Genomic DNA, 14,880 nt, shown 5'->3' with positions numbered 1-14,880 from the left:
GGATTCCTGGCAGCATCGTGCACCTGTCCGTATGGCTGTACGGCCGTTCAGACAAAAAAAATTCAGGCGGAATGGTGCGGGACACGGTCATTTGTATGCAGACATCTTAGAAATTTCAAAAAACGTCGAAATCAGACCTCAAAAAGCCAAAAACCAGTCGCTGGACTGTTTTTCTGCTCAAAAAACAGGTTTTTGGCGATGAAATGAGGTACCGGACTGAGCTGGAGCAAAATGGCAGGTAGGAGCAATGGGAGAGCACGAGGGAAGGCACGTAGGAGCAAGAAAACCTGCTCCGATACTACTGTTGGGTGCAGGAAGCAATGGAACGGGAGTGGAGTGTGGGAAGCAAACAACAAGCTGGAGCAAAACGTAGTACTGCTCAAATAGATAAGAGGAAAATACAAAGGGTGGGCTATATGGCCCCCAAGTCAACCATATGGTTGACTAGAGAAGGCAACTCATAGAGTTGACCTAACCTACAAGGTTCATACCAGGCCTAAGTGCTAACATGTCTTTGTTGATGAAAGGGCAGCAGTAGGTTGTTTCTTACTCAGCCATGACAACTCTCTTAATGAGAGTAAGAAACAGTATCCAGAAGTCGATCTCCGAGTTTCACTATCACCTGTCCAATCACTATCGTAGAAACCTCCCAACTCAATGCCTCTCGTATAAGTGATGCCATAGGTGCAGGTACCTTTCAAGTACCTCAGCACCCTCATACCTGCGTCCCAATGGGCCTTCTTGGGTGTGGCGGAGAATTGACAGAGCAATCCAACTGAGAAGGAAATATCTGGTCTGGTATTGGTGAGGTAAAGCAAACTCCCCACCATGCGTCGATACAGTGATGAATCAACCGGCTGAGATGGATCATGCACACTCATTGGCTGGGATTCTCTCCCTCTTGACTCAGATCTGCCTGGTATAGTTGGATTTGAAGCTTTTCACCCTCTTTTATGTCACGTTTGCACACATTGCAGTGACATTGAGGTGATTTTGCTCAAGAGATTGGGGCTTTTGTGTCACATTTGCAGATTTTGCAGTGACATTTGCTCCTTTTGGTCACATTTTGGGGCTTTTGTAGTATTTGCCTTTATTTTCTCCGACATTGGGGATTTTGGATCTATTGCTGATAGGTTGCGGGATATTTTTAGATTTGCAGGTTATTTTGTCACATTTGCTTTATTTCAGCAAAATTTGGGGCTTTTGGTCATTTGCCCCAAATTTGACAGTTATGCCCTTCCAGAAATTGGGGTTTTGTCAATTTTGTTGAAATTTGCATTGACATTGGCTTGGTACAGCCAATTTTGGGCATTTGTGAGACATTGACATTGTCTTGGAGTTGCAGCACATTGAATCACATTTGCAACTTGTAGCACAATTTGGGGCTTTTCCTAATTTGCCCTCTTAGATTTTGGGGCTTTTGCCAGATTTCCTGTCCATTGCAGTGACATTTGCTTTATTCACCTCAATTTGGGTATATTATGCATTTGCCCCTTGATTTGGGCTTGTTGTCTTGTCAGATTTGAGGCAGCCTCCATTTGGGACATTTACAGCTCAATCGATCATTGGATACATTTGCAGACATTTGCCCCTTGTTTTGGGTTGATATTTTTGCAAGACAGCTATCTTTGGCAGGGGGGTCCTTTGACCGGACAGATATTGTTTGTAGGTCATATTTTTGGGGACAGCACGTGCATTTAGCTCATTGTTTGAGCAATCAATTTTTGGTTTGTCACTGACATTTGTTGTCATTTTTGGACAGCCAGCTCATTTTGCAGTGAAAGCCTTGAGGCTACTCTTGAGCACACATTTTTCCTTCAGGGATTTATTTTTGCCATGGGAAGCAACAATTGGATGGGTATGTTCTCAGCTGAGGACAAGCTCAATGGACCCAATTATCCCATGTGGTGATACATGGTGAAACATTTGCTGGTTGCCAAAATTTTTTGGGGTATTGTCTCAAGATCGGATCTTTGACCTTCCTCTGTGGCATCCACTTCTACTATTGCTACACTTGGTATAGCTGCTACAGCCACTTTTGGATCTACTACCACCGCTGGTGCAGCTGTTACAGCCACCTCTGGATCTACTACTACTACACCCACCGGAACAGGCTAGATGGGATGGTAGAGATGGCCAAGTACATTCTATCATTGCTTTTTCAGTCAAGAGACATATCATTTCTCACATTCGGTCTTGCAAAACATCAAAGGCTGTGTGGGACATCTTGGCTCACCTTTACCGGGTTCGCAATGAGGTACATGTTGCTTGCTTACGCAGGCAATTGGAGAATGTCAAAATGGAAGAGGGGGACAACATGGATGCATATATCACAGAAATTAAGGATTTTCAAGAGTAGCTCATTAATGTGGATTCAGATGCTCAGGTAGTGTCCACGACACTCAATGGACTTCTTGAGTCCTACCAGGGGTTTGCTACTACATTGAGGTTGGTTGCCATGGGCAATCCCAACACTTATACTTTCGACCAGCTTGTTTCCCTTCTCCTGCAGGAAGAGCAGAGTCGCACAAATCGTGCTGCTTCTCAAATTGCAAATCAGGCTTTTGTTGCTAATCACAAAATAAGGGAAAGAACGGGCCAAATTACACCAAACCCAAGCCTTTTGGAGGCTTATCTACTGCTGGACACTCATCTAATTCTGCCCTGTCTGATGCAAAGAAGAAAAACAGCAAACGTTGTAATTATTGCCGGAAGGCAGGACATGACATTTTTGAATGTCGCAAGCGCATCGCTTCTGAAAAGAAAAAGTAGCAAAAGGGACTTCCTGTCACTACTACTGCTACTGCCCCAGATCATGGTCATGAGGCAGCAAACATTGCTCACCATGAGTGGGCTTTCACGGTGACATGCCAGTACCATCCAGAGAAGCATGCTACAGCCTTGTTTGTCTTAGATTCTAAGTTAGATTGGTGCTTCGACAGTAGTGCTTCTAAGCACATCACGTCTTGCAGATCACTCTTTCAGACATTGGGGGCTGCTCCACAGTGACATGTGGCAACAATGCATCATATTCCGTGAAAGGGATTGGCTAGGTCGAGATCATTTCAGTTTCAGGTGATACGATCACACTCGCTTTGTTTGTCCCAGGTATAAAAAAGAACCTCATCTCCATTGCAACCATATCCTTGAATGGCTTTCGGGTTCTCTTTGATGGTTATCGATGTGTTGTGTATGACAACCGGTACAATGACATCATAGTACTTACTGGGTCACTTTCTTTTGGGCTATATCATCTTGATGTTTATGACAAACAGCCTGCTATAGAGGCAAATTTGGTGGCTGAATCTGTAATTTCAGATTCCCAGTTATGGCATGCGAGGTTGGGTCACCTCAACTACAGAAGCTTGGTTAAAATGCATTCACAAAACATGGTGGTTGCTTTCTAACCCATGCATGCACCGGTTAAACATGTTTGTGAGGGATGCTTGTTGGGCAAAATGCACCGTTTCTCATTTCCAAAGGATGGGACAATTGGTGCATTCAGGAAGCTTCACTTTGTGCATACTGATGTGTGTGGGCCGATGCGGACAGCATCTCTTGGGGGCTACCTTTACTTTTCTACCTTTGTGGATGACTACACCAGATTTGCTTGGATATATGGCATGAAGGCCAAATCTGATGTGTTCCCATGCGTCAGACATTGGCTTGCCATAGCTGAAAATGAATCAGGGAACCAGCTCCTTACTCTACGCACTGACAGAGGGGGAGAGTACATGTCCCGTGAATTCTCTGATTTTTTGGCAGCTCGGGGTATTATTCATCAATGTACAGTGCCTTATACTCCACAGCAGAACGGGCTGGGAGAGAGGAGAAATCGGTTAGAGATGGAAATGGGCAGGTGCATGCTCAAAGGAAAGTCTTTGCCAAATGAGTTTTGGTTGGATGCTGTCATGTGCTCCAACTATGTGCTCAATCGGGCACCCACAAAGGTGTTGAAAAACAGCCTATTGTTGATTCCTCATATGTCTTTGATACACTGTTGTCTCTCTTTCAGTCGCCCACAGATCCAAAGCAACCAGTGCAGAGTGTTGTGCCATACACTTCTACCCCTCCAATAGTTCTTGCTCAGCCTGATATGCCTTTAGTTGATGATCATGCTATTGAGCAGGATGTTGCACAAGAGAGTGTTGTCATTAAACAGCAAACAAGCTGAGCCTTTGCCAGCCTGAGATGGCTTTTGGACACACTCAGGGACAGCAAACAAGCTGAGCCTTTGCCAGCCTGCACTAGAGGTGCGTATAAATAGATGCATGGCAACTATTTGGCTGTAGCTTTGGTTGCTACTGCTTGCAATGAGGGACCTTTATGTGACAAGGATGCCTTTGACAGTTGACCGCCTCAAAGCCCGCTTGGTTGCAAAGGGATATGCACAACAGCACGGCATTGACTTTGAGGAGACCTTTGCTCCCCCTCACGCATTACTACTATCAGGTGTGTTATTGCTATGGCATCTCATCGGCATTGGGAGCTTCACATCAAGACTGTCTTCCTTCATGGTGAATCGTAATCTTCAGGAAGAGGTCTATGTCACTCAGCCACCTGGTTTTGAACAATTAGGTTCTGAAAATATGGTTTGCCGGCTCAGAAAATCCCTCTATGGCTTGAAGCAGGCACCCTGGGCATGGTATGCGAAGATACATGCATTTTTGACAGCCCGTGGCTTTTAGAATAGCCCAACTGAGGCCACTCTTTATGTCCGAAAGAGTGCATCAGAATTTTTAATTCTGATTTTATATGTGGATGACATGCTTATCATTGGGCCAGATATGGAACAAATTGCAGATTTCAAGGCTGATTTACAGCAGTCTTTTGCCATGACAGATATGGGCTGGTTGCACTATTATTTGGGCATACAATTTGCATATGTTGAGGGGGGTATAATGATGAGTCAGTCCAAGTTTATTGGACAGCTCCTTGATCGCTTCCAGTTCGAGGATTGCAAGCCAATTTCTACTCCATTGGAGCCTGGCTTTCGTTTCTCCTTCGAGGATGGAAGTCCGCCATTTGATGCATCCCTTTATCCCGCAGGCTGTTGGTTGCCTCATATACCTTTGTCATACCCGGCCTGTTCTTCAGTATGCCATTTCCCAGCTCAGCAGGTACATGCACAAGCCTAGTACGCAGCATTGGCAAGCAGAGAAGCGGGTCTTTTGATACTTGAAGGCCACACAGCATTTGGGTTATGGTTCAGAGGCCCCACTTGTTTTGCATGCATTCACGGACAGCGACTAGGCATGATGTTACGACACTAGGGTGTCACACAGTGGCAACGGTTTTATGCTTGGAGCTTCATGCATCTCTTGGTTCAGCAAGAAGCAGCCTACAGTTGCCACATCTAGTTGTGAGGCTGAGTACAGAGCAGCTTTCACAGCTACAGTAGAGTGCGTTTGGCTTCGCAAGTTACTTGCAGATCTTGATATCATTCAGCCCGACTCTGCTATGATCTACACCGATAGCCAGAGTGCTTTGGCAGTTGCTAGAAACCCATTGTTTCATGCGCGAACATAGCATATTGAAGTCCACTAACACTATGTTCGAGAGCGACTGTCTGGTGGAGACATCCAGTTGTCCTATGCTCCCACCGAGGACAACTTGGCAGATCTTTTCACGAAAGCTTTACCGCATCCCAAGTTTGAGGCATTTCGACTTGCTTTACACTTGGCTCCTTTTGTTACATGAGGGATCACTCTGTACATATCATAGGTTGCTATATCCCTCTAGGACGAATATGTGCAACCATGATGTAGTTTCCAGGTACTCCTGAGATATTTCCAGGATACTTTCGCCATACCATGGAGGGGGGTTTGTTAGCACTTAGCCCTGGTATGAGCCTTGTAGGTCAGGTCAACTCTATGAGTTGACCTCTCTGGTCAACCATATGGTTGACTTGGGGGCTATATAGGCCACCCTTTGTATTTTTCTCTTATCCATTTGAGCAGTACTACGTTTTGCTCCAGCTTGTTGTTTGCTTCCCGCACTCCACTCCCGTTCCATGGCTTCCCCGTTCCAAGGCTTCCTGCACCCAACAAGATAGAGTACAGGGCTGCTTGTACAGCTGCATGCAAAGCATTGTGGCTCAGGTGGATCTTGGAGAACATGAATGTGGCCCAAGAAGATGCGACGGTGATTATGTGCGACAAGTAGAGTTGCATAGCAATCACCAACCACCCCGTGTTTCACGCACGGACGAAGCACATGGAGATCCACTATCACTTTGTTCGTGAACTCATCAACGAAGGTGTCATAGAGTCGATGTACTGCCTGACCGACGACGACATCTCGGATGTTTTCACGAAGGCGCTTCCAGGGAGCAGATGGAACACCTCATGCGATGCATGGGGATCGGCCCACAGTTGTGTCATTGAGAGGGGGTGTTAGAAATGTCACCGCCCCACCTGTGAGCCCCTGATTTGAGGGGACAAGGAGGCAAAAGACTATAGGGGGATGGGGGTTGAGAGTACTTGTAGCACCTTGCGTGGAACAATGCGCCAGCACCATGGGCCCATGCGGGGGGATCTGCAACACGTGTACCAGCCAACAGCAGCCAAAAAGGCCCAGCATATGGGGCCTTATGTAGGCCAAAGGGCCAATTGGCTCTGAAACCGACCAGAAGTCGGCCATCTTGGCCCTTCTGGGGGTCGGTTCAAACATATTGGAACCGATTGGAAAGTCGGCCAATTCAAGGGGCTTGTTGCCCACCTATATAAACCCCCTCCCCCCCACACTTCTCATCACCAGCACTGACAGCCAGCACCTGGGCAAGCGTGTAGGGAGAGGAGTAGACTCAGCTTTTGGTTCAGCATCTCTTTGCTGTTTGTTGCTCACCTCTTGAGCTTTTGTCAGCCCACTGTTGTGGAAGAATATATCTGAGTTTTGTCTCTATCTCTCTATCTCTCTTTGAGCTGCGATCGGGAGTGTGAGGAGTGAGTGATTGTTGTTTGAGCTGCGATCGGGAGTGTGAGGAGTGAGTGATTCTATCCTCTACTTTCCAACACCAAGACCATCTATGCAGCTTTCTTCACCTGGTACCGGGCCAGGGGCTTCCAATGGTTACTTTTTTGGATGATTCTGAGTCATATGTACATGTGAGTCCTAGTTTGAAAAGGAAGATAATTGTAATAGTCCTATATTTGAGCCTTGGTCTAGAACTCTGGATTTCCCAAAGGGGTTTTTGTCCAAAGATCTGTACTACCATTGTAGTGAGGCTAAGTATCATTAAATAAATACAAATACAACTGGGTTTACCTAGTTGGGGGGAGTGGCCTCATTCTAACCCAATCGCGTGCCGGTGTACTTGTCTCTATCTCTTTTATTTTATTAATGTTATGTGGTGTGAATGCATTTAAAGGTGTGGCATTTTTATGTGGACTTTATAAAAGTTCTAAAATTCTAAGCTTATTAAGTTATTCAATTGGAAATCATGCTTTTGTCTAAGCACAACTCTGACATATCACGCGGCTAGTGTTGCCTTAGATTTGTTTCCTTGGCTTGCTTGGCAGTATCTAAGACCCTTTTGGTTGTAAAGTCACCACCTTTCATACAAAGCTTGCTTCAGTATTTTTCAGCTATTTAATTTACAATCGGGGAGACGAGCGGTTAACCTTTAAACCCTTGCCTACATTGCTTATCTTAGTGGATGGGGTTTCACTAGCACCACTCTGGTACATTATTTGCTTGTTTTTACTCTCTTGGTCAATATTAATATCCTAAAATACTTGTGTGTATATGATTACTTTGTTTGCTCTGCTACTTGTATTATATTAGGGTAGTTCTCAAATGAAGTGATAGGTCAATTGAGGACATCCTGTGGATTGTTGAATTCTAGACTCGCAATAGGCATTACGTTGATGATCTTCTGTGCTGTGCAGAAGTTTTCCTAAAGACGAAGAAATTAAGAGAAGCAGAAGCGGCCACACGTCGTGCACGAATTACCAGGGTATTTGCATTTCAAGAATGCCTCTTCCCTATCAGAATACACACAAAACAAAAAGGGAAAGAATTTGTATGTTTCCTCTTCCTACATTTATAGATCTATTGCTGATAGACTGTCCGTTTCTCTGTAGGCCATCATTCGTGTTCAATTTCCTGACAACTATGTTCTGGAAGCAAAGTTTCAACCTTCTGATTCCATTTCAATGTTGATTGATCTATTGAAGAAAGTGGTTTCAAGAATAGATTTTCCTTTTTATCTATGTGAGTTCTTTAAATTCCTTGAGACTTTTTTCATGAGCTACAGGTGTATGCTTTGAGAGTTCGTCATGTCTTTATATGCCTTGTTGGTATGCCATTGGAATGAATTCCGTATGTATGTTGTCTTCACTTCTAAGGTTTTGGAATTCTTGCAAGATAATGAATACAAAGATAGAATTGTCATGCACTCGATGCGTTGCCAATTCTATAGGTCAGTGATCTTTCCAATATGGGGCATTTAGGTGTGTTGGTTATGTAAGGTTGGATAGACCATTTTGGAATAATGGTTGTGCGGGAGTGGAGAAAGAGCAACATGGCACAAGATGATAAAAACGATATCCATGCAATGGTTGTAGATCTTCTCATATTTACCATAGATTGAATACATTGTATATCATGGGCTCTTGCCTTGACATCATTGCTTAAATCATCTTCTTGACCTTCATTTCCTACATCACTTGCCCTAATTCATACTCAAGGGTCACTTGACGTTTCAATCACACCTAAGGTACTTACTCTCACACACACACACATACACGTGCGCACACTTTTTTAGGGGGGGGGGGGTTTTGAAAAATTGAGTTGCTTTATATTGCAAAATCATCATCCCAGAATAAAATGATGAGGAATACATCAAGAGAAAACCTCAATATAAGACATATATACATCATGAGCTATGCACTTTGTCTGCAAGCAATCATAGAAAGATTGCGCAGAGAGCACCTAAAGAAAGCAAAAATTGAAAACGTGGGATCACCAAAGGCTCTATGATTTCTATCCTTCCATAGAGTCCAGAGTGCGTAGTAACGAACCCAAACAAAAAATTGTAGCTGGGTGTATCCCAAAGATCGAGAAAGACTTTCCAAAGGCAGCATGTGGAAATCTGGCACGTAAATGCTGTCCAAGGAAAGTGAAATCCTGAGTGGAGGAGCAATGCCAAAGTAGATGTGGCACAGACTCCTATGGAGCTAAGCATCTGCGACAAACAGCCGGAGCAATATGTCTGCGTGCCAATAGTTGCCCAAATGGAAAAACTCCCAATAGTACTCACCACAAGAAAACTTGTTGTTTGAGTGCCATTTTAGAATGCCAAATCTGTCTCAATCTTTTGTGCCACCACTTTGCTGTGTGATTCATTTGCCAAAGCTGATTGAGCTTGTGAGAAACCCATGGTGGGGGTAAAAGGACCTTGTATAATGAAGAGACAGTAATATGTGACACACACACACACACACACACGAGGCTTTGAATCCCAACAAACCCCCCTTTTTAGTGAAGGTGGTGTGACCTTACACGCCTATCTCCTAGCCTTATCATATGCACAAGGAGTGACTCAGCTGTGTGCAGCTCCCGTGCCATGCTGGCCTTCCAATGAGACAAGTGACTTCAAAGCAGCGAGGTCAGCACTTTGACACTCTTTGGCTACAAACAGCTTTTGTCATGGGAACGAAACCTTTTATATGATCAAGACCCTTTTTACAAAGATGAAATACTCCCGCAGGAAAACACACAATAGATGATTCAACTTGGATTTTTGGGGGACATCCTAGGCAGAGAACCAATGACACATGCATGAAAGCTAGAATGCCCATCCTGATTTCCCTCATCGAGAGAGGCATGGACTATTGCTGCAGTTACAGCTATCTCTTTTGCTTCTTCTTTAGTTTGCTCCTCGTGGTCTTTTGCAATGAGATTTTCATGATGTTTTTCCTGTTCATTCTTGAGCTTCTTGAAGCAGTTTGCCTCCTTATGCCCCATGCATTTGCAGTAGAGGCACTTGATCTTCTCACTGTTCTTCGAGTTCTTTCAATCTAAAAAAGGCTCTCTCTTCTTCAACACTAGGGATGACTACTTGCCCTTCTTTGATTTGCCGGTCCTTTTCAAGAAGCAATGCCACCATGTCATCAAATGTGGTAGAGGCTAAGTGTAGGATTAATGGACTGTTAGAACCGAGTGACATTCTGTATGCTTCTTGTGTACCCCGATTTTGTCCTCGTCATTGGCTCACACCTTAAACTAGGTGGTCACTAAATTCTTCATTTTCATTCATTTTCAGACTGTAAAATTTCAGCTTTAAGACTTTTGAATTGGTGATCTTGTTACCAAAAATTTCTAGCTTCAACCATATGTGATTTGATATTGATTTGAATTCAATGTGGTGCACAAGAGAGTGGAAGACAGTGATGGCAATGGTCCTTTGACTGTGATTTTTTCACAGCTTAATTCTGCACCTTTAGTTGGAGGAGCCTCCCCTTCACTAGACATGATCTCCTAGAGACCTTCCCGCATCATCAGCATTTGGGGGTCGAAGGCAAGTCCCGCATGCCTAGGTCCGTCAGGGTCTTGGTATCTTCTCCGCTCTCTGAGTTTTGTTTGGTTTAGAGGGTCCACACTTGCGGTGGCGCCGAATGAATAAGGTGGGGGGAAAGAGTTCTCCATGAGATATTTGGTGGGTGTAAGTGCCTACATAGCAAAGCCGGATCTCAAAACAAAACATCTGCATGCTTGTTTGCCATGTGGAAATATGCTTTCAAGGAACTTCTTGACAAAAGATGAGGTTGCAAGAAGTGGAAGAGCCTATTAGGACACCATGGTCGATGTCGATTTAGATGCTCGTTTGGGAGAGACTGAAATAAAATCGTTTAGTCTTCCCAAGCAATTGTAGCTTGAATGAAGAGATTTGGACTACTTTTTGATTAGCCTTCTCCTTTAGTGCTAGCCTTCGTCATGGCTGAGTTTGCCCTTCACCTCCGGAGTGCCGACAGAAACTCAGTACGAAGACTTTGTATAAATGGATGCTCAAGTATGTGTGGGTGTGTGGATTTGTATGTGTGAGAGCATATTTTTATGCTATGGTCTACACCCACTGTTGGGCGCTGATGACGTCAGTGGGGATGTCATAGTAGCTAGTCCCTGCTATGCGTGATGGAGTTTATGGTTTTCAATCTAATGAGTTGACTATCGTGAGATTGAAACTGCACTATGTTGTGTTTTTAGAGGATGAGTTTGGGAATGTTCCTGGATTCATCTAGGTAGATGTAGAGTGGCTTTCTTTCGATAGTATTCACCTCATTCAAGAGACGAGTTTGTAGTAACATACATGTGATTTCACTGGATTGGAGTCGGAAAGTGGTTTTGATCAAGCAAGTGATGATATGCAATCTTTACAACAGTCTAGGTAGAAGTGTGCAACACACATAAGACCTAAACATCTTCAGAGTGTACTCAGATGCTAAAACCACATACGATTGATGAATGGAGACTGTCTGGATGCAATAATCTCGAGCAGCAGACATACAGGGAGCTCGCCCATCACAACTCTGGTGGCTGTTTCTATCAAGACTGGTGTGCGGCAAGCAATTGGCACACTTGGAGCTGAGGCTGCATGTAGCTAGAGTTGATGGGCTGTCAATGCAACCTGACGAACAGCTAGGTGGCATGTTGGAGATAAACAATGATAGGCAGAGAAAAAACGAGGTTCAACTGCAGGTTGGCTGAGTAGAGCAAGGCCTTTCTTTGATCATTTTTGGAACCATCCAATATAGGTTCCCATCAAACCCTCCATGCTTGCGTGTATCTGATTCCAAACATGCTACACCACCTTAAGATATAGGTAATCGGTCATGATGAGATTCTCCGACTTAAAATAGGGGTAGTCTTATATAGCACAAGAACTATACACATGAGCAACCAAATGCACATCACATGATCAACCAAATGATCGAAAGACTACTAGAGCACAGTCCAATTGATCCCAAGGGATATTGCTCATGCATTTATTCAAGTATAACGTTGAAGAATAGATTATGACATGTTAGGCATATGTGTGTGATTAGTATTGATATTTGAGAAGGAATGTTAGCAGCATATCATGTGATGGATATCTCCTTGAAATTATCTTCAAAAAGTAGCTAGATTTTATAGTGCAAGTGAATAGATGCTAGAGAGACTCATATGACTAGAAATCATAGGTGAAGCTTCACATGAAGACGTATCAAAACAAAGCTAGCAATAAAATTCAATCATCAAGAAGCAAGCCACAAACTATCGGTCAAGAATGCAATCCAACGTTTCATGTAGAGTTAAGCTTACATAAGCTTATAAATAGTAGATCAAAGTTTATTGCAATGCAGATGATGTTACTCTTAATGTAGGACCTTCATCAACCTCAAAGGCAACTCCATAGTTCATCATTCAACTGGGGGCCGTAGTCCTCCTTTGTGAAGCTATAAATGCTTTCTAGTGAATATCCTTTATCAAATGACCTGGTGACTTCTACCCTCACATGCACACACTATCTTGCCTTCATGGCTTCCCTCCGTATTGCAATCAAACCCGACATCACGATTGATGTAACAAAAGTGGCACCTCGCGGTAGTTTGCTCTGACTAGCCCATTTATTTGACTTTGGTGGCTACAACATGGATTGTGATGGTAACTCATTGGTTATGGGACTCACGATGATGACAATCGCAATAAATGCATGGTGTGGCGGAAACATGTACTTGTTCTTAGGCTGGTGGCATCGTGGTGACAATGTGACTATGGCCATATGTCTTGGATCTATGTGCTTGGATTACATGGGTTTGAACTGCATATATAGATGGTTTCGGGGGGATTGTTGGGGACCTCCATCCCCTCATGGCATATTGTGTGACATTGAGACCCGATGGGGTTAAACATAGAACGGGGCTGTAATAGGCCCTCGCGCTTGTTGACGTGGCAAAAAGAGAAGTGACTTATCCCATAGACAAACTCTACGCTAAATGAAGATAATGTATAAAATAGTGTGAAATCTCCTTGAGCTATCCCTTGCAACATTTTCAATTGGGGCTTTAGGGAGCGTAACGTGGCTAGGTTGTGGAGTGTGGGGACCTGAAACCAGCCTTCAATAAATTAAAGGGCGCTAAAACTAACAAGTAACCAGCCAACACAGTTACAATAACAATTCAACAAAAGTATAACCAGAAGATTGGGAGCTAGAGTGCCGACCTGCATACCCCCAAGCATAATCCCTTGCATACCTTGCATTCCAGGTTGAAAACCTATAGGGTGATTTCCAAACATTTCCTTGACCATTCCCAACTTGGCCAGCCATTGCTTGAAACACTAAACCACCACCAAAATATCTTGGATGCAGTGCGGGGTGCAGAATGACTTGCTGCCTCTGATGTGCATGCTGAAAACCATTGCCTTGGCCATGCAAATCAACACCAGGATTATGAATAACTGTTGCAATGGAGCATCTTGTCCATTTGACATAATTTTTGGCTGTCCATTCAATGGCATAGGTCCATAAGGCTGCCTATCAACCTTCTGATCAACTTCAATAGAAGCTCCCTCAAACAAGGATCACCCATCTGCCCTATCCCAATCCTCGTCACTATGTGACATACTTGCTGAATTTTCCTTGCTGCAATTCAATGAGAGCAAGCAATACTTGCATCAGAGACAACCACAGGCTCACCTCCTTAAAGAAGATGGTGATGTCTCCTCACCCAAGCAACCACAGACTCACCATTTGGAGAAAGCATGAAATTGGCCTTCAATAAATTAAAGGCGAGTAAAACTAACAAGTAACCAGCCAACACTGTTAAATAACAATTCAACAAAAGTATAACCGGCAAATTGGGAGCTAGAGTGCCCCTGCACTAAGACAAAGACACTAAGGCCTGCCAATGCTACAGTGGTTGCCTCTACTGCTGGTCCTTCTGCAGGGTGTACTCCTCCGGATGCCTCATCTTCTAGCACTCCTGCTGCCGCTCTTCCAACTCAGGAACAGTCTAGATGGGATGCAAGAGATGCAAATGCACATTCATGTATTGCTTTATCATGCAAAAGAATCATTATTCCACACATCCGGTCTTGCAGGACAGCAAAGGATGCTTGGGATAAATTGGCCTCTTTCGCAATGAAGCTCGTGTTGCATATTTGAGAAGGCAATTACAGGAAGTCAGCATGAATGAAGGTGACTCTATGGATGCATACCTGACAAAGGTCAAGGACCTCATGGAACAGCTTGCCAACATTGATGAGGTGGTGCCAAATTCACAGCTTGTTAGTACCACATTGAATGGACTGCCAGATACATATCAAGGGTTCGCTACAACCCTTCGATTAGTGGCCATGGGTAATGCAGACCACTATTCTTTTGATCAGCTAGTTACTTTGCTTTTGTAGGAAGAGCAAAGTAGAGCTAATAGACAAGCCATTATTCCTGATCATGCATTTGCTTCACAGCAGACAGGGAGAGGCAAGGCTTCCAAGCCTATGGGCAAGCCAAAATCTGCGCATAGCAGCTGCAATTCCTCCCATGCATCTAAAAATACAGCAGATAAGTCAAAGAAGAAAAGATGCAACTATTGTCGCAAGCCTGGACATGACATTTCAGAATGCAGGAAGCGCATTGCTTCGGAGAAAAAGAAAGTAGGGTTGACAGTTAATGCCTCTCATGCTATTGAATCCCATGAGCCAGAAGATGCTTCACATGCACATGCTCTTCAGGATGATTGGGCATGGGCTGTCCATTGCTCATTTGATCCCTCCAAAGCTGATGCATTCTTTACTGCTAATGATGCTCAGTCCTGGTACTTTGATAGTGGTGCTTCCAAGCATGTCACATCTTGCAGACAGTTGTTTCATTCTTTAGCTGATGCACCTCGAGGGGGG

The 14,880-nt window shown here is 44.0% G+C and overlaps 1 protein-coding gene across 7 annotated transcripts in view; it reads left to right on the top strand.

The window, feature by feature from the left end:
• PUX1 (plant UBX domain-containing protein 1) overlaps nucleotides 1-14,880 on the top strand; it is a 104,279-nt gene that overhangs the window by 36,031 nt on the left and 53,368 nt on the right. For 4 of the 7 annotated variants that reach the window (XM_087393649.1, XM_087393647.1, XM_087393652.1 and 1 more), the window contains 2 exons: nucleotides 7,890-7,957; nucleotides 8,085-8,214. In XM_087393649.1, the coding sequence (XP_087249775.1) occupies nucleotides 7,890-7,957; nucleotides 8,085-8,214 (198 nt within the window). The remainder of the gene's footprint in view (nucleotides 1-7,889; nucleotides 7,958-8,084; nucleotides 8,215-14,880) is intronic. The other 3 variants (XM_087393648.1, XM_087393653.1, XM_087393651.1) reach the window with 1 other exon arrangement.

This window comes from Dipteris shenzhenensis, chromosome 22, assembly GCF_047967505.1.
Source record: "Dipteris shenzhenensis isolate YYH24624 ecotype China chromosome 22, Dip_SZ_1.0, whole genome shotgun sequence".
Classification (NCBI taxonomy): domain Eukaryota; kingdom Viridiplantae; phylum Streptophyta; class Polypodiopsida; order Gleicheniales; family Dipteridaceae; genus Dipteris; species Dipteris shenzhenensis.
Note: the sequence above shows the minus strand (reverse complement) of the source record. Positions and strands in the feature narration are given on the sequence as shown.